Source organism: Nelumbo nucifera, chromosome 1 (genome assembly GCF_055504915.1).
Source record: "Nelumbo nucifera cultivar China Antique chromosome 1, China Antique-T2T, whole genome shotgun sequence".
Lineage (NCBI taxonomy): Eukaryota > Viridiplantae > Streptophyta > Magnoliopsida > Proteales > Nelumbonaceae > Nelumbo > Nelumbo nucifera.
Window position 1 is genome coordinate 164,828,507 of NC_142649.1, and position 20,287 is coordinate 164,848,793.

The window sequence follows — 20,287 nt, forward strand, 5'->3', positions numbered from 1 at the left end:
CATTGTAGAGGAGTAAGTGAAGTCTGAAGAGCAATTGAAGATCCACCACCGTCAAGATAATACAATCCACCAGCTTCATGCCCCCCACCAATCTTCTTCCCCGTCTTGAGATCCTGGAAAACACAAGTGGAAGGAAAGAAGGTAACAAAACAATTAAGAGCTTTGGTTATTTTACTAACAAACATAAGATTGAATGGAAATTTAGGGACATATAAAACAGATGATAAGGGCACATAAGCCATGTCAACATTACCAACACCACATATGGGGGATGAGGACCCATTGGCAAGTGTAACAGTTTGTGATGTGGAGGTTTCAGAAAGAGAAGAGAACACACCTGGAGTCCCGGTCATATGATCTGAGGCTCCAGAGTCAATAATCCAGGGAGAGGTTTTAGATGACATGCAAGCAATACCTGATTGGGCAAGTGTGGCAGTGGTATGCTGTGAAGTAGTTTGAAGGAACCGTTCATTCTCATCACGCGGTACGCTCACCATCTCCCTCCCAGAGGTAGATGTAGATGTGGGAGGAGTTCGGTCTGCCGGTTTACTGTCACTGATATCAACCTCACCTGCTACAGCATGATTAGCCCATTTAGAGGGAGGGCCATGTAGATCATAACAGAAATTCACTGTGTGTCCCTCTCTACCACAATGAGTACATTTCCTTGTAGAGTTATTCTTCCCTCTGCCACGGCCTCCCCCTGAGTCACGACCACCCCGACTAATCATGGAACTGCCACGGCCTCCTCGGGGAGCATGACCTCCCCCTCTTGTACTATGTCCAACCCCTCTAGCTGTCACAAGTGCTGATCTATCAGATTGTGTGTTCTCTGTCTGTCTAAAAGAAATTCTACGAAGCCTTGAGAATACTTCCTCAAGTGTAGGAAGAGTAGAGCCCCCCAATATTTGGGCTCTAACTGGTTCATATTCCGACTTCAGCCCCACTAAAAATCTTGTAACATCTAGTTGCTCCCTTTGCTGTTTCTGAACTTTAATATTTGCAGTAAGGGGGTGATAGACATTGAGTTCATTCCTTATATTCTTCATGCAGGCATAGTACTCTTCTAGTGTTTTGGTTCCTTGTTGTATATCAAAATACTCCTGATAAAGCTGATACACTCTTGTTGTGTTATCTTGTCCAGAATATAGCTTCTTAGCATGCTCTCATATATCCTTAGCCGTATCAAGGAACATGAAGTTGGCACTAATTTTGGGTTCCATACTATTCCACAGCCAAGTCATGATTTGAGCATCTTCTTGTTCCCAATCATCAAACCCTGGAGAGTCCTCTGGTGGTTTCTCATCTCTTACATGCTTTACTTTCTTCTTTGCCTTGAGAAACACTTCCACTGATTTAGCCCGTGGAACATAGTTCTCCCCATTCAGCTTAATTGAGGTCATTTGTACCCCTAGGTAGTCGGAGGAAATTACCACACTAGGTTTCTGATCATTGTAGCCATCTCCTATTGCTGCCATTGTACTCTTTCACAGTTGCCTCTAACCTTACTTCTCAGCTACAAGCTAATTGATGTTGTTCACAGTTTGATACTTCAGCACCTATTGCAGCCCCTAAACACAACAGTGGGAGCACACACTTGTTCTTCTTCACACTACTGCTGACTTCACACATCTACGACCCACATAAGCATCACAAGCACCACAACACAACAGTAGGCCCTCTTACAACCACTCAAAAAAAAAATTGTGCATCACAAGCACCACAACACAGTCAAATTGCTACACCCAGTTCAGACTTGTTTAACACACTTAAGAGGGCATTACACAACCACAAGGAGCTTGGCAAGGTCACTGCATTCTACCTTACACCACTCGGCCACCTACAGCAGCCCTAACACCACTCAACAACTCACAGCAGCCCTACACCATTCGGCTACTGCACACACAGCCCTTCCTAGGGCAATAATGAACCTAGTTCTCTAGGTTCTAATCAGTACTAACTGATTCTTGAAGGGTTCCTACCCAGAAATATCAGCAACACAAAAGGGCTAAATAACCAACCTTCCTTTGAGAGTATCAGCCAACCATTCACTACTGAAATCACCTTCCTTGATGAAGAAAACTGTGCGCAGCAGAGAGCAACGAGCTGTGATGTCTCAGACCTAGGGCGAACCAGCTCTCTCCATTAACTAACCAGAAACGAAGAAGAAGGTGTCACGAACACAGCTGAGATGCTTTCCAAGCAGAAGCAGGTCAGAAACCAGGCTCTGATACCATGTTTTGGAGCAGCTACAGTAACCCGAACCAGTGAAGAAGGAAGAAGAAGATGAGGAAGAAGACAAGAGAAAGAGAGAACAGGAGGGTTTAGTCGAAACTGATTAGTTGCCCATTCAGTCGACCCCCTAATGTTTATTAGGTTCTAATTACTCTTACAAAGACTAAACTGCCCTCACTTAAGTGTGGGGCAGAGTACTCTAATAAAACAGCCACATAAGCAAAGTACTTAACTGACATGAGATTACTAAACTACCCCTATTCGGCTCACTCTAACAGCCCCAAACCTTGTTGCCATGCGGAAGATTCTTGTGTTATTTAGAGAGACTTTCTGAATGACATAACTAGATGTATTGGTAGGAAAAGGAAGATATTGAAAAATGGAGCAATGCGTGTTTTGGGAACATTTCCTTTCTGATAAATGGGTCATGTCTCCTGCATAGTAACTTGTTTAGAAACAGGGGTACATTTTCTCATTAGCTAGGGATATGTCCGTTTTATCAAAAAGTGGGTCTACCCAAATCAATCCCCTAGAATTATAATCTGAAGTTTGCCCGCAAAGAATTTCAATAACAATTTGAATGCCAGAATGCATAGCTTTTAACTGATAACGGAACTGTATAATGTATATGAACATAGAGTTCCCATTAGATCCTTTATTCTGTTCATTATCCTCGCTTTGTACTTTTCATATGCTCTAGAAGCTTCTGAATCCTATCATCTTATTTATGTTTCTATTTAGGTTGTTTATGTTCTTGTATCTGTGCATAATTGTGATCTCTGGTTCTCTACAGTTCTATTGATGAGGTATATGATTCTTTAGCTGAACAACTTCTTCCTACAGCGGCAGTGGCTTCAAATCCAAATTCAAAGTAAGTTCTAGCATCTTTGTTCTTCTTGTATAAAAAAAATTTGTTTTATCTGCACATCTGAGAATTGCTTTTCTACAAAATTTATGACCATTCATTGTAACTTACAAGTCTTGGGCTTCTTTTGCTATCAGGAGGCATTTACCCAAATACATTAAATTATATTTGGGCTCATATGTCCATAACACCGTATGTCCACTTTCCCCATGTAGATTCCAAAAAGTTTTTTTTTGTGAAAAAGATATATATTCCAAAAAGGTCCAAACTTACACACATTCTGCACAAGAGAGAATTGAGGAAAAGCAGATGGTTTAGTCATTTGTGAAGACCATCTACAACACCTACAAGGTGTGGTCTGCTGCAAATTGAAGGATTTAGAAGAGATAGGGGCATGCAAAATGGGTATTGGTTGAATAGTAATAAATGAGTTGAGGGCCTATAACTTAAAAATGGATATATCACTGGGTATATCAGAATGGTGGAGTGGGATTAATGCAGCTGACCTCATATGATGGGATAAGGCTTTGTTGAGTTGAGATACTAAATTAAAGAGTACACTTTCAGGAGCATTAAAAGAATCATAAAGCCTTTAGGGCTATGGATCATCAAATTCTTTATGATATGGAAATTCATTTTGTGGGTTTTGATGATGTTTGAGCTAGTTAAATGAAGTTTAGTTTAAGGCTATAAGCTTGTGCTAGATGCTCAGGTAGCTGAGCACGAAGTGGATGTTGTAGCAAGTTTGGATTGTGTTATTTGAAAATAAAACTAGAAAATGAGAGCTTGGGTATGATGCATGCACATTTCATCTATGTTACCTGGATATGGCAAGGGCATGGCTGGATATTGTATTGGATATGAAATTTGCACTAAAAATTGAAGTATCCAACACAATACATTATCCATGTACAAGTGTCTGGATATCTAGCATTTCATTTTATCCCAAAGCACCAGTGACACTTTGCAACATGACATGGTCGTGGAATATATAGGAGAGGGATCATGGACACTGGTGTAGGCGCACATGGCAGACCCAATGGCGTGCACACACACGGCACCCTCAGATGGCGACATGCGGCACAAGGTAGGTTGCATCTTGGCCGTCCGCTCGTAACTAACTCCAGGCAGGTTCAAGTATAAATAGGTGGTGTCACCATGAGGTAAGGCATCTTGGCATTTATTGCTCTAAGCTCTCTAGCTTCCTGGTGACCTTGTTCGAGCTACCTTACTCAGGCCTTGTTTGCCCTCCTTGTTACGCCCTTGCTAACTTGACCGCCGGAGTCTCTGCCCCTGGGATAACACCCGGGGCCTTTGACATGCTTCTTCCTCTATAGGTTGGACTTATGGGCCATCAGCTCTAGCAGCTCTCAGACTCATCAGCCAACCCTCGTCTCGGAAGTGAATTTACATTGTTGCCCTCGGCCCATTCCAGGCAACAACAATTGGCGCCGTTTGTGGGAAGCAACTTCTAAGACTTCCCCAAACTAAACACTAAACCAAACTCAACTACTAAGCTTCCAACACAATGATTGGTAACCAAGACAACATGCAAAATGCTTAGAACCTCATCACCATGGACCAATTTCGAATGGTCCTTGACCGACTCGACAACATAACTCAAAGACTGGACGGGGTGGGGTGACCGGCAGGAGGCCGCCCACAGGGTGGCCGCCCTGTTGGGGGCTTGGGTGCCACAGTGGACGCTCTTCCCAAGCTCCGCTGGTTTATCACCTAGTCAGATCCAACACGGCCGACCCCTCAGGGTCCAACGATAGCAGCCGACATGGTAGTCAGCCGTCAAGGACCTCCTGCCTTCCCAGCCAACGTGGAAGAAACCCTGCTGTGTCCCACGATGACCACCAGAACCATTTGAGGGCTGGGGGCCGACGCCGCGCCTCTCCCTCTCAAGTATCCACCTTCGAGATATCCTCAACGACCAACGGACCAAAAGGATTCAAGATGCGCCCGCATCAGAATACTGAGGGAACCGGGCTGACCCGTTTTGTGTTCGAGAAAACCAGGACGAGGCCTAGGCTCCCATTGATTGAAGAATTGTTGACCTCGAGGCCTAGATTGGCGCCATGCAAGACGAACTTCGGCAGGTTAAGGAGGGCCGAGGTGATGCCTCTGCAAGCTAGAATCCCACAACCAACAAGATCGACATCTTCACAGACGCCATCGCTTTGGAGACCCACTTCAAAGCACCCACCTTAGAACTGTAGGACGTAACCTCTGATCCGGATGACCACCTGGAAAGCTTTCGAGTGCTCATGCTCCTTTACGGGTATTTTGACGCCTTGACGTGCCAGGATTTCCAGACGACTTTCAACGGGGCAGCCTGCCAATGGTTCTCTGGACTCCCACCACGCTCCATCAGCTCATGGAAGCAATTCACAAGTCTTTTCCTTGCCCATTTCATCAGCATCCGACGGTGCTAGGAGAGTGTTGTTTCACTAATGTCCATTCAAAAGAAGAGAGGCGAGAGTTTGCGGTCATACATCGACCGCTTTAAGAAAGAAGAGCTCGAGGTCTAAGACCTCAACCCCATGGTCTCCATGCATGCAACAATCAACGACCTCCTGTCGGGGTCGGTCCTTAAGGGCTCCATTGCCAAGACACCGCCCAAGACAAAGGCAAAATTCCTAAAGAAGGCTTAGAAGTACATCACCGCCGAGGTGGCCTCAGCTGGCGAGCGCCAAGATGGAGAGGCCGACCACAATCGCGGAGGGTCAAAGAAGAAGAGGAAGAATGGAGATGGCCGCGGCAACACAACAACAACAATAACAAAGATGGCAACAAGAAGCCGCTGGCCTTAACCTACAACAAGTGCACACCACTCAACTCCACCCGAATGCAAATCCTCATGCAAGTAGGGAAAAAGGAGTACATGAAGTGGTTGGAGAAGATGAAGAGGATCCCCAAGAGGGGTAACCCTAAAAAATATTGCAAGTACCACCACGGCACCGACCGCGATATTGAGGACTATTATGATCTCAGGAATGAGATCGAGTCCCTCATCCGCCATGCTCACTTAAAGGAGTACGTGGGGGTGACGCCAACGCCTCATCCTCGCAACAGCAGTAGCAGCCGCAACAACTTGCTGGAGTCATCAACGTCATTACCGGGGGCTCGGCCTCGGCCTTGGCCTGCAAGGCCTACGCTAGGCAACTTAACATCTAGGGGGCGACTCCCAAGAAGCCAAAGCAGAATGAAGCCCTCACCCTCACGAACGAGGACCTGAAGGGGGTGTCAGTTCCCCATGATGATGCATTGGTGGTGTTGATGACCATCGCCAACTATATGGTGAAGAGGATATTGGTCGATAGTGGCTATCAACAGACATCCTCTTCTACGAATCTTTCGAGAAGATGAAGCTAGGGCCAAAGCGCCTCCATCCGGCCGATGTGCCACTTGTCGGCTTCTTCCGGAATGTTGCCAGACCGGAAGGAAAGATCACCATACCTCTCACTGTAGGGATAGAGCCTCGACAGGTGATGAGAATGATTGAGTTCCTGGTCGTTGGTTGTGAGGATTGGGTCCCCCTACAATGCCATAAACGGGAGGTCGTCTCTTCACACGCTCAAGGTAGCCATCTCCTACCACCTCGCCATGAAGTTTCCCACCGAGCACAGCGTCGGAGTCGTTCATGGAAACCAGCAAGCAGCCCGACAGTGCTATGTGGCCACACTGAAGGGAAAGAATAAGGAAGCTTTACCGTTGGAGGGTCTCGACCTCAGGGACGAACCAGCGAACTGAGGCCAACCGACCGAGGACCTCGTGTCAGTACCCCTAAACGAGGATGGCTCGAGAAGACGGTACACATTGGGTCCAACCTTCCTCCAAATAGCCTTTCTGAGCTGGTAAGTTTCCTCAAAACTAATGTTGACATCTTTGCTTGGTCTGCCATTGACATGCCCGGAATTGACCCTTCGGTCATTACTCACAGGCTGAGCGTGGACCCGAGCTCTAGGCCAGTTTGGGAGAAAAAGAGGAACTTTGCACCGGAACGCTGGAAAGCCATTGAAGAGGAAGTTGACAAGCTACTTGATGCCGGTTTCATCCGAGAGGACACTACCCTACCTGGTTGTCTAATGTGGTTATGGTGAAGAAGGCTAATGGGAAATGGCAGATCTGTATTGACTTCACAAACCTCAACCGAGCCTGCCCCAAGGACAACTTTCCTTTGCCGAGGATCGACCACCTCGTTGACGCCACCACAGGGTACGAGCTACTCAACTTCATGGATGCCTTCTGTGTATACAATGAGATAAAGATGCACCCTGAGGACAAGGAGAAGACCTCATTCATCATAGAGCATGGCACCTACTGCTACAAAGTCATGTCCTTCGGCCTCAAGAACGCTGGAGCCACCTACTAGCAACTTGTGAACAAGGTTTTCAAGCACCAGGTGGGGAGAAACGTCAAAGCCTACATGGATGACATGGTTGTGAAGAGCCTGAAAGCTGACCAACACACCTCGGACCTAGCCGAGACCTTTGCCACTTTGCGGAAGTACAATATGAAGCTCAATCCCAACAAGTGTGCCTTCGGCGTCACCTCAAGCAAATTTCTAGGCTTCATCGTCACGCAACGGGGTATTGAGGCTAATCCAGAAAATATTTAGGCTATCCTTGACATGGAACCACCTCGGTTGATCAAAGAAATCAAGAGACTCACCGGCCGAGTGGTTGCCCTTAGCTATTCCATGTTGAAGTCAATCGATCGCTGCCTACCTTTCTTCCGAGCTATAAAAAAACTAAAGGACTTCCAGTGGACAGAAGAGTGCCAGCGTGCCTTTGACGAGCTGAAGTCTTACCTTGCCTCGCCCCCTCTGCTCACTCGACCGCTTTTGGGAGACATGCTGTACTTGTACCTTTCGGCTAGGGACGAGGCTATCAGTTCTGTTTTGGTGAGAGAAGGTGGAGTGCAGAGGTCTATCCACTATGTCAACAAGGTCCTTTGTGATGCCGATACCCGTTACCTTGAGGTGGAGAAGCTAGCCTTCACCTTGGTGGTCTTGGCTAGGAAACTCAGGCTGTATTTCCAAGCCCACAGTATCATTGTCTTGACTAGCCAACCCCTCTAGCCTGTCCTCGCCAAACCTGAGACCTCGGGTCGGCTAACCAAATAACCTGTAGGCCAAGCCCTTGAAGAAGGACCTCGATAGACCTGGAGACTATTCGTGGATGGATCTTCCAACGCAAAAGGAAGTGTAGCAAGCCTCATACTCCTCACCCCGAACGACAATGAAGTAGAGTATGTGCTGAGATTTGGCTTCTCAACATCCAACAATGAAGCTGAGTATGAAGCCCTGCTTGCCGGTTTGTAGCTTGCCAAAGACCTCGGCGCCCAACACATTGAAGTTTTCAGCGGTTCCCAGTTGGTGGTGAACCAAGTGAATGGCGAGTACGAGGCCAGAGAACCCAACATGGCCAAGTACTTGGCCAAAGTACAAGAACTTGCTCGCCACTTTCAGTGCTTCGCCCTGCTACAAGTCCCATGGGCCGAGAATATGAGGGCCGACATCCTATCCAAGTTGGCAAGCACTTCGGATCCAGCCCTCGGCCGCATTGTCCCTGTTGAGAAGCTAGTGCAACCTAGCATTGAAGAAGTCCAAGTGCTTCCTGTGTAAGCCGAGCCCTGTTGGATGGACCCCATCATTGCCTATCTGCTACATGAGCAACTGCCCACTGACAGGAATGAAGCTAGATGAGTCCGACGTTAGGCAGTCCGTTACATCATTGCCTACCTTCGATGCCTCCGTTAGGAGGAGGGCGAGTACGTGCTTTGAGAAATCCATGAAGGCATTTGTAACAACCTTCTCGGAGGTAGAGCCTTGGCCCAAAAAGCATTAAGGCAAGGTTACTTTTGGTTGACAGTTCAAAAGAATGCAACCGAGTTAGTACAAAAGTGCGACCGATGCCAGAGACACTCCACATTTCCCATCGGCCAGCTACAACCCTCTTGGCCCTCAGTAGTCCATGGCCCTTCGCCAAACAGGGAATGGATCTCCTTGGCCCCTTCCCTCAAGCCATAGGAAATAGAAAATACCTTGTTGTTGCAATTGATTACTTCACCGAGTGGGTCGAAGCCGAGCTCCTGGCCACTATCACAGCCAAGATGATTAAGAACTTCTTCTGGAAGAGCATCATTTGCCGCTTCGGCATCCCCCACATGCTTGCCATTGACAACGGGAAGCAATTTGATGATGCTAGGTTCAAAGAGTGGTGTGCCAGCCTCGACATCAAGCAGTAGTACACCTCGGTAGGCTATCCCCAAATCAATAGCCTAGCCGAGGTCACCAACAAGACAATTTTGGACGGGCTAAAGACTAGACTTGACAGAGCCAAAGGCCTTTGGGCCGACGAGCTATACAACATCCTATGGGCCTACCGGATGACACCTCGAACTGCTATGGGAGAGACCCCATTCAACTTAACTTATTGCACCGAGGTCGTCATTCCAGCAGAGATCGACCAGCCGACGCTTCGAACCGAAGCATACAATGAAGCTAAGAATGATGAACTTAGAAGCAAGTTGGATGGAAGGAGTTTGAGAGCAAGCTCAACTCAGGGTTGCGGCCTATTAGCAGAGGGTAGCCCACTACTACAACTCTCGGGTGAAGGTCCCTACAGAATAAAGCAGGCCGTTGGCCCTGACACCTTTTGGCTCAAATATTTGAATGGAAGACCGGTTCCTCGGACTTGGAATTCAGAAAGTCTCCATATGTATTATCAATGAATGTAATCTTTGAAGGTTGATCAATGAAAAAAGTGCAAAGTTCCTCCCCCTCGACTTCAATTTTAGTGTATACGTTCTTATTGTGCACAATTACCAGGACCCCTCAGCTATGCAACAGCCGAAGCACACAACCTCCTCCAAAGGTTATACGCTCGGACTGGACGACACCCAAGGCACACGATTCCTAGTGAGCCATACGCCTACTTGACCTTCTCATTAAGGCAAGGAAGGGCAGAGACCTCAGCTATGGCATCGGCCAAAGACTTCAGCCCACCATGAACAAACACACTAAAAATAAACTAAGTACTTCGCCAAAACAAGAAGTGCACTGTGACCTCGGCCAGGCATGTCTCACAGCTTCGGCCGCTAGAAGGCTCACACCCCAGAATCTCTAAGGAAAGCCAAGCCAGGCCATCCAAGGCATGCTCCTCGCCCTAACACCTCGGCAGCACAACGCGGCTTTGGCTTAGCTACCTCAACAGGGATAGAGGACAGGCTAAAAAAGTTAAGGCTTTCGCCTCCCTTTCCTTCCTACTAAGGAAAGGGGTTACGAGCCCTCGGCAGCATAGTTCAGCCTCGTCCTAGCAATTTTCGATGGGAGTGGAGAAAAAAGCCAGGAGAGCTAAGCCATTTGCCTCCCTTTCCTTCTTGCTAAGGAAGGGGGCCCCAAGCCCTTGGCGGCATAGCTCGGCCTCGACTGAACTCCCTTAACTTAGTTTCCTAAGCAAATGTCTAAGTAATAAGCCACTTCTACTGACTTCTTTTCTACTTGTAGCCTCTTGGAAGGGGGCATCGACCCCTAAGAGAAAAAAAATGCAAGTACAAAAAAGGCATAAGTGATGCAAAAAGTGTATTTCATTCAAAATATCATCTTTCAGCTTTACAAAAAATTGGCCTTGAATGGGGGAGGCCTAGCCCCTTACAAAAAGTATAAACAAAAAGAAAAAAGCAAGGAGAAGAAAGTGCAACTTAGGCGGCTTCCTTGACGTTCTTGGCAGGTGCGGGAACCTCGGCCGGCGTAGGGGCCTCGGGGAAGAGCCCCAGCTTGCCGATAGGGAAATCAGGCATCAATTGCAGCACTTGGGTCTTTGTGTCCTCAATGCCCTCAAGGTATGACGCTGCCCCGTAGTTAGCGCATGGGAGTACTCGGTCGTCGTCTTCCAGATCTCCACGGCCTCTGTTGCCTACTTATTTGCAGCCTCAAGCTCCTCTTCGAGCTGAACCCTCCTCACCTCCGATGCCATCAGAGTTTCATCGGCCTTCTTCAGCAAGTTCTTTAGCTCGGTTGTGAGGGCCTTCTCGGCCGCGAGCTCATCATCGAGGACCTTCCTCAGGTCCCTCTCTTCGTGCATGGTCGAGACAATTGCCTCCCCACCGCTCTCTGCCTCGGAAACCTGAACCTCGAGTTGCTCCCTTTTCTCCTCGAAAGTCTTTAGTTGTGCCAGAAGAACCTCCATATTGTTACACAGGCTGACGGCATAGCGGGACAATTGCAACAAAAATGCCTTCGTCAGCAATATAGAACCAAAAAAGCAAAGTTTTGGTAAAGGACAAGGCAAAAAAGCAACATACCTCGGCCAGATGATCCATAGCAACGTCTCGAACATCCTATAGCCCCATGTTTGTCATAGCGAGACGATCTCCCTAAGGGATCATCTCGGTAACCAGGGCACGACCGACCCCTTTCTTGTTCATGGAGTCTTCGTCCCTCACGTTCCACTAGGGTCGGAACGTGCACCGTGCAACTAGCTGCGCATCGTCCCACAGCTTGGACGACGCATGAGGCCCCGAAGGCCAAGTCCCCGCAACAACACCCTCGACCAAGCACCCTCTTGGCGTGCTTCCGCCTTTATTACCGCCCTCGGCTGGGCGGTCCTTGGTGGCCAACCTCTTGCCCATCGGGGGCTGAGGTGGGTCAGCTAGCCTCTTTTGGCCAGTCTTTCTATGCCGATCTCCCTTGACCGGCCGCTTCCCTCGGTCTGCACCAACACCAGTAGGCACCGGCGGCCGAGGTGTCCTCTCAGCTGGCACCACATCCCTTGGTGCCTGTCTCTATGATAGATCGTCACCTGGCGTCCTCTTCAGCGACTTGGCTTTCTCCAAAAGCATTTCTTTAGCGTTGAGAGGCATTTCTACAAAAAGAGCAACCATGATCAGTACTTGTGTGTAAGAAAGTAAACCAACGTGTTAAGCTAACAGCAGGAGTTCTACCAAGGCGAGCGGGGCTGAGACTAGCCAGTACTAGAGCTGCTTCCTCCTCCACCAAGGGCTTGGCCCGGATCTTCCCCAACACCCGGATACGGGTAATGACCTCGGCCTCCTCGTCCCAAAGATAGGGGATGCCCTCTTGACTACCAGGTTCAACCTCCCCCAGTCTTACATGAACGACCAACCCTTGGGGTAAGATGCGAAGAAGTACTTCTAGTTATGCACAGATGATGGGTTGTCGACTACTCTACCATGGTGGGCTTGGAAATAATATATTCCCGTCTCGTTGGGGTGTGGCCTCGACACGAGTATCCCACGGAAGATTTTCTCAGTTAGCTTGACACCTCGGAGCCGAGCCATCACTAACCAATATAGCGATTATGGTTTTGATGGCGTTGGGGGTCAGCTAGCTTAAGGTGACGTCGTACCACCTCAGTAGCTCGGGGATGAGGGGAGGAAGTGGAAACCTAAGGCCAAACTCAAGGTAATGCTGGTGGACATGGATCTCGCCCTCCTCTGGTAGCCACGGCCGATCACTGGTGTCGGGGACCCTAAGCCTAAAGTTCTTCGGTATATGGTATTTCTTAGCAAGAGCCTTCAATTTCTCTATGCTAAGAACGCTATCCAGTTTGGAACGTGCAAGACGCTCCACAACTACCCCCTAGGCCACGTACTCGGCCACTGTCCAAAGCGCCCTCGACATCTCTTGGCCTTGTCAGCCCAGCACTCTCCCAGGGAGAATCATCGCCCCATCGGTTGCACTCGGTGCCTACAGAGGCAGTCCTCTCCCTCAGTACGTGGATCCCAAGCCTTGTAGTAGGGCCCTTAGACTCACTAGGGTAGCTTTCGTTACTACTAGTCGGGGTAGTGTCACGGGACAAGTTCGCTCCCGAGGAGTCAAGGAGGTCATAGCACTTGGGACCAGAGTTTGAATAAGACATGGCTACTGGTTGAAGTGTTTTACCTAAAGGACGAAGTCTTGGAAAGTCTAAGGGTGAGCGAAGTTGAAGGCCGAGGTCTTTGAAAGTTCAAGCTCTTGAAGGTAAATGGTGAAGTCTGTGTCTCGACTAAGTGCCCTATTTAAAGGAAAATGGATGGCTTAGATCATCTCCGATCCAACGGCCATAGAGCGACCGCCTTAATGGTCCAAACTGACGCCCGACACGTGTCGCTGGGCTCGGGAAGACGAAACGATGCCAAGCGAGTCAACCGGTCCTCCACAACTCTCCCAAGAGGCAGAACCCAAGAAGCAGTTGTTATCAAAACAACTAAGGGAAACCCTCAGAGCCAAAGCCACAGGTGAGGCCTACCCACAAAAGTAGCTGCCACCAAGACAAGAGAAGCCCTCCGAAGTCAAGACTGACGTTTCCACACTCCCGAGCTAGCGTTATACTCAGTCGAGTCAAATGCAGAGCTGACGTCTCCCCACTTCTAAGTCAAGCTATCTCCGATGTCTCCAAAGCTGAAGCCAATGCCTCCGCGCTTAAAGACAAAGGTCTCCCTGGCTAAGCCGAAGCCGAAGTCGAGGTCCTCGCCGATACAAACCACTTAACGCCTCCCAGTGGATGATGCACTCTCTTTGGCTGAAGCCGGGGGTCACCCCAACAGACCACCATGACCTTGAGAGTGGGGGGCAAATGATGTAGGCACACATGGCAGGCCCAATGGCACGCGCATATGTGGCACCCTCAGATGGCAACTCGCGGCATAGGGTAGGTTGCATCCTAGCTATCCGTTCGTAACTAACTCCAGGCAGGTTCAAGTATAAATAGGTGGCATCACCATGAGGTAAGGCATCTTGGAATTTATTGCTCTCAGCTCTCTAGCTTCCTAGTGACCTCATCTGAGATACCTTACTCAGGCCTCGTCCGCCCTCCTTGTTACGCCCTTGCTAACTTGGCCGGCAGAGTCTCCGCCCCTGGGGTAACACCTGGGGCCTCTGACGTGCTTCTTCCTCTACAGTTCGGACTTATAGGCCATCGACTGTAGCAGACCTCAGACTCATCAGCAGCCCTTGGACACCATCCAGATCATGAAGAATGTTTTCTGTGCCAGTGTGCTACTAGTTAGCTTTAGTTAGTTCAATTTTGTACTTGGGAAACATAGGTCATTGTGGCACATTTTTTTATTTTTGGTAAATATGAAAAAGTTCAATTTAGCACGTCCTTCCTGTACAAGTAAATCCTTTTGTTTATTATTCTTAACTTTTCATTAATAATTCCGAAGTGTTCGAAACTAACAAGGACTTTGATACTAAAATGTGTTAGGTATGTCTAATTAGATAATACTGAAAAAACAGAATGTGTTCTGGCAATCTGATGACTCACTTGGATACTGAGACCTCAGCTGAGTTGACTAATACAAGGTCTTAATAAGCCCTTATAAAGTCTGCAGTTATCTTGCACATAATTCTCAACTCAATGAAGTCTTATCCCAATATATAAAAAATTAATTCTTATCCCAACTTCTAGTAGGTAGAGGATATATAAACTTGTCTACAGTTTCATGGAGTGTCAACTTTTGTTCTACTACTGGTTCTACTACTTGTCTACCAATGGTTCAAATCCTTTACTCTCTTTGGCACTGCTTGGACTGCAGGGATTTGTTCCTCTTCCCTTTAATTGCAAGTAGTGTTTCACATGATTTATTAACACTAAATGGTTTGCATGTTCTGCCTTGCAGATTTATTGTGGGTTTAGCTGGTCCACCTGGTGCTGGAAAGACCACTCTGGCATTGGAAGTAGTTCGTCGGGTAAACATGCGATGGCCCCAAAAAGCTCCTTCAATGGATTCCCAAGTTAAGCCTCAAGATGTTGCTATAATTCTTCCCATGGATGGGTTCCATCTTTATCGTCACCAGCTGGATGCAATGGAGGTAGCTTTTTTAGTTTGTATGTGTTAGAAGGAATACAACACATTTATTTGTCTAGTTTATACATTATTTATGCTGTATTGTATGACCACTTGACCAGGGGTATTCTGGTAATTTATCTGTAACTTAAAGTGATCATATATTTCAAATAGTGGGGGATGCCCCAATGTTTTTCCTTCTCTCTCAAACTGCTCCCTTTTCTTCTCTTTCTTCTACTTTATTTCCTCGTTTAATTGCTGAACTTACTTTATTGATTAAACAACTTGGTACCAGAGATATAACTCTACTGGATCATTAATCATCTTTTATTTTCTTTATTCATTGTCAGGATCCAGAGGAAGCTCATGCAAGGAGGGGAGGTAAAAAATTTTGTTATTTAGTCACCACAGTCTAGTTACCTTAGGAACAATAAAATGCATTGATCCTTTATAAATAATTTCAGCTCCATGGACTTTTGACCCAGCACGTTTACTAGCATGCCTCAAGGCTCTGAGGAGTCAGGTAATTTTGCTGCTAACATGCCTTATTTTTATGGTCTTTCTGAAAACTGAATAATCTTGGACGTTTTAGCTTATTTCTAAAACCTATTTTCTATGCATGATTTTTTTAGTAATTGCATCTGATGCTGGGACAGTTGTTGACCATGGATCAGTTTGGTGCACCTTATTATATATTGTACCTAATGTTCAATTGTTGACTTAGGGATCAGTTTATGTACCATCATTTGACCATGGTGTTGGAGATCCTGTAGAAGATGATATTTTTGTGAATATTCAGTAAGTAATTGTTTATATTCTCTTGGCTTATCTTGACACTTGGAAATGGTTGCTGATTTTGGTGATTCTTATATGAGAAATATATAGTTCTAGGAAATTTTCATATTCTGAACTATTTGTTTTTTCATGGAATCAGTGGTTATTGTCTACTTGTCCATTCCAATGGTATAATGAAGTCATAATGTTTTCTCCATACCAACCACAGAAAGACTGTATCTTGTGTTTTTTTCATGTGTATTGTAGTTGTGAAAATATAATTGTAGTTTTGGTTTGCTTCACCTTTTCTATTTAGATTTGTTTTGATATTGCTATTGGCTTGTCATTAGGGATTGGTGCAGGGGAAATTGTCTTTAAGCAGGTATAAAAATCCTACATGAAAACTGTTGAAGTTGAAGCGATGGTGTACTTGATCAAAACACGGACCATGAGATGTTGAAATTGAAATTATGAATACTTTAGAATGAAGAGAATAATAGACAAATTGCAAGAACCTTTGGATGTCAAGAAGCATGGAAACGAAAGAATCATTGAAATGTTGTATCAATGAATTTTTTATGATGGAGAGGTTTTTCAGATGTTCTACTTGACTTTTGGACTGTGAAGATTGATTCCAGAGCTAAAACATAGTTTTAGGCTATGGAGTTTGAAGGACACGAAGGGTTCTCACCAGCCGGTAAGTGGAGAGAAGCTTTGAGAATAGAAAGAAAAGAAATATTGCTGGAGGAGATATTCTACCAAAAGTACTTTATGATTAAGATTAGAGAAGGAAAGAGAGGAACGGTTCTGTTAGTGGGAGATGCTTTTCCTTGGTTTCAATGTTTTGTAGATGGAGCTGCCCAGGTGAGCTGGAGTGAAGTGTGGAAATGTACACTCAAACAGGTAAGGAGAGAATATGTAGTAGAGAGAAGAAAGAACAACAGAGGATGGTTTGTTACTTTGGAAGAAAAGTTCGACAAAAGGAAAAAGGCAAACAATAGTTATCCCTGAAGGTGCTCGGCAGCAGGGATGGTCAGTGGTGGCTAATGCTCTACACAGGAGATTAGTCAGTAAGGGATCAGGGGCAGTGAAGGTTCAGGCAGAGAGAGTAGTTGGCGGACAGAGTAAGAAAGAAGAGATGACAGAAAGAAGAAAGAGACTGGAGGGGTTGGGCTTAGAAGACAGTGGAAAACCAAGGAAAGCAAACAGTGGCGTTTACAATACCAGAACCAAAAATTGCTTTGGCTGGGGAGAAGGGAGCTTGGAAGAAGAAACTCATTTTATCTGCGTAGGAGGAGGTGAAGGACTGGAAGGGGCTGTTAGAGGAGGTGACGGTGAAGCTGGACTACTTTTTCATCTCTGGCAAAAATTAACCCTGGATAAACTGGTGCGGGCGATGGGTGGTGTTCTCCTGTTGTACAAAACTACAGATCTGAGAGCAGTTCATTTGAGAGTTGCTGGAATGAAGCCTGAGGAAGTTCCAAGGGTATTACAACTATGTGCAGAAAGTTACTGGTGTAAGGTCTGGGTGAATTCGGAAGTTGAAACGTTGCAGTGGATGGGGAGGTTGAAGCTTGAGGGAGATGATGACGTGGCTAGATGGGTTACAGTTGGCGGGACTGAGCAAAAGAAGTTTGGACATGTAGCAGCTGCTGGAGTGAAGTTTTCTTCAAATCTGGAAGCTGAAAAGTCGAATGACAAAAGTAAAAGGCATTTTTGGAAAATGTGAATAAACCCTAGTTGTTTCTAGGTCAAAGTAGAGAAGAAGAAAGAAGAAAGAAAAGAGAAAGAAGAAGAAGGAGAGGAGAAGAGTGTTCGGCCAGACTAGAAGAGAGGATGTTCAAAAGTCACTCTCCTAGCCGACCCACTTGACTTTTATTCATGAAATACTTGAGTTACAAGAAAGACAATTTTGTCCCTCATAGAAGATGGGACACATAACTTAAACTCAGATACAATAGACATTTCACTTTCAATAAGATGCACCAGAATGACCAAAATACCCCTGACTCGAGCATTCTAACACTCCCCCTCAAGCTGGAGAGTATATATCATATAGTCCCAGCTTGTTACAAATGTAATCTATTCTTCCCCGAGACAATCCTTTTGTGAAGATATCTGCCCACTGATTTCCTGAGCTCACATGAGATGTAGTTATTACCCCACTTATCACTTTCTCTCTCACAAAGTGACAATCCACCTCAATGTGTTTACTTCTTTCATGGAAGACAGGATTGGATGAGATGTGAACAGCAGCTTGGTTATCACAGTATAGTTTCATGGGTTTGTCAATTGAGAAACCCATCTCTTGTAGTAGGTTCTTCAGCCATACTAGTTCACATGTGGTATGGGCCATAGCCCTGTACTCTGCTTCTGCACTACTTCTTGCCACCACTGTTTGCTTCTTGCTCTTCCAAGTTACAAGATTGCCACCCAGGAAGGTACAATACCCTGTGGTTGATCTCCTGTCTGATATAGAGCCAGCCCAATCAGCATCTGTGTACCCTACTATCTCAAGAGGTCCTCCTTTTTGGTATAACAAACCACGACCTGGAGCACCCTTCAGGTACCTAACAATTCTTAGAACAGCTTCCCAGTGAGGAACCCGGGGATGTTGCATAAACTGACTCACCACACTCACAACAAATGATATATTTGGTCGGGTAATGGTCAGGTAGTTCAACTTTCCCACCAACCTTCTGTATCTTCCAGGATCATCAAACTCTTCACCTGCATCCACACTTAACTTGGCATTGAGTTCCATAGGAGTCTCTGCTGGTTTAGCACCTAACAACCCTGTTTCTTCAAGTAGATCAAGAACATATTTCCTCTGACATAGGTTGATCCCCTGTTTTGACCTCGCAACTTCTATTCCTAAGAAATACTTTAGCTTCCCCAGATCTTTCGTATTGAAGTGGTCCTGTAAGAATTTTTTTAGCCTGCCAATTCCATTGCTGTCACTTCCAGTTATGACAATATCATCCACATACACGACTAGCAAGATTTTTCCATCTTTTGAGTTATAGCTAAACACGGAATGATCAACCTGACACTGTTTCATCCCAAAGGCCTTCACCACTTCACTGAACCTACCGAACCATGCACGAGGAGATTGTTTCAGTCCATAGATTGCCTTTTTGAGCCTGCACACCTTACCAGCCTCCCCCTGAGCAATAAACCCTGGTGGTTGCTCCGTATACACCTCAACAAGATCACCATGTAGGAAGGCATTTTTGATGTCAAGTTGTAGGAGAAGCCAATCATACATAGTAGCCAATGAGATCAACACCCGAACTGAACCAATTTTAGCCCCAGGAGAGAATGTCTCCATATTGTCCACACCATATAACTGAGAATAGCCCTTGGCCACTAGCCGTGCCTTCAATCGTTCCACACTGTCATCGGGAAGATGCTTCACTGTATAGACCCATTTACACCCAACAGTGTGCTTACCAGGAGGAAGGGTGGTGAGTTCCCACGTATGATTATGTTGTAGAGCAGAGAGTTCTTCTTCCATGGCTTGCCGCCACCCTGGAGAGGCAAGGGCTTCCTGTACAGTCTTGGAAATGGGAACCGATGAGAGTAATGATATAAACTTGCAATGAGAAGCAGAAAGGTGAGCAGTGGAAACATAGTCTGAAATGGGATGAGAAGTACAAGTACATTTACCTTTCCGCAAAGCAATAGGGAGATGAAGATCTGAGGGAGAAGGAGCAGTAGCAGGATCTGTTGGCGGGTGCTGAAGTGGAGGAGGAGCCGAAGCACTTCTGCGAGTATACACTTGAGTAATTGGCGGCCTCTCTGTAGTAACTGGCATATGATGTGCATCTGCAGTAGGAGTGGGAGCTACGGGAAGGGGGTCCACAACCGGAACAGGAAGAGGAACCACAGAGGGAGAAGAAGAGACCCCGACTTTGGAGAAAAAAGGAACTGACTCAAAGAAGGTGACATCAGGGCACACAAACGATTTATGAAACTTAGGGTTATAACACTTGTACCCTTTCTGAGTCCTTGAGTAGCCAAGAAAAATGCACTTCGTAGCCCGAGCATCTAGCTTGTCTACTCCAGGCCCCAAGTGCTGAACAAAACAAACACAACCAAAGACTCTTGGGGTTAGAGGAAAGGGAGACAAAGTGGGGAACAACACGAAGAAAGGGGATTGACTTCCAAGGATTGACATGGGCATCTGATTTATTAAAAAACAGGATGTAAGAACAACATCACTCCAAAAGTGCTTTGGGACATGCATATTGATCATCAAGGACCGAGCAGTTTCAAGAAGTCTATTTTTCCATTCGGCTACACCGTTTTGTTGCGGGGTGTAGGCACAAGAAGTTTGATGAATTATTCAATGATGTTCTAGGTATTGCTGAAATGATGAGGAGATGTATTCTTTGGCATTATCGGAGCGAAGTATTTTCTTATGAACACCAAACTGAGTGCGTATTTCAGCATGAAATTTCTGAAAAATAGAGAACAATTCACTACGGTCTTTCATAAGATAGATCCATGTCATCCTTGAAAAGTCATCAACAAAGATACAAAATACTTAAACCCATTGTATGACACCACTTTAATTGGACCCCATACATCAGAATGAACTAAAGCAAA

The 20,287-nt window shown here is 46.2% G+C and overlaps 1 protein-coding gene across 1 annotated transcript in view; it reads left to right on the top strand.

Annotated features, from left to right (window-relative positions):
• The window catches only part of LOC104612441 (P-loop containing nucleoside triphosphate hydrolases superfamily protein), a 45,297-nt gene that overhangs the window by 14,259 nt on the left and 10,751 nt on the right, over window positions 1-20,287 (top strand). Inside the window, exons 4-8 of the mRNA XM_010279859.3 lie at window positions 3,029-3,106; window positions 14,735-14,927; window positions 15,253-15,283; window positions 15,367-15,425; window positions 15,627-15,700. Of these exons, the coding sequence (XP_010278161.1) occupies window positions 3,029-3,106; window positions 14,735-14,927; window positions 15,253-15,283; window positions 15,367-15,425; window positions 15,627-15,700 (435 nt within the window). The remainder of the gene's footprint in view (window positions 1-3,028; window positions 3,107-14,734; window positions 14,928-15,252; window positions 15,284-15,366; window positions 15,426-15,626; window positions 15,701-20,287) is intronic.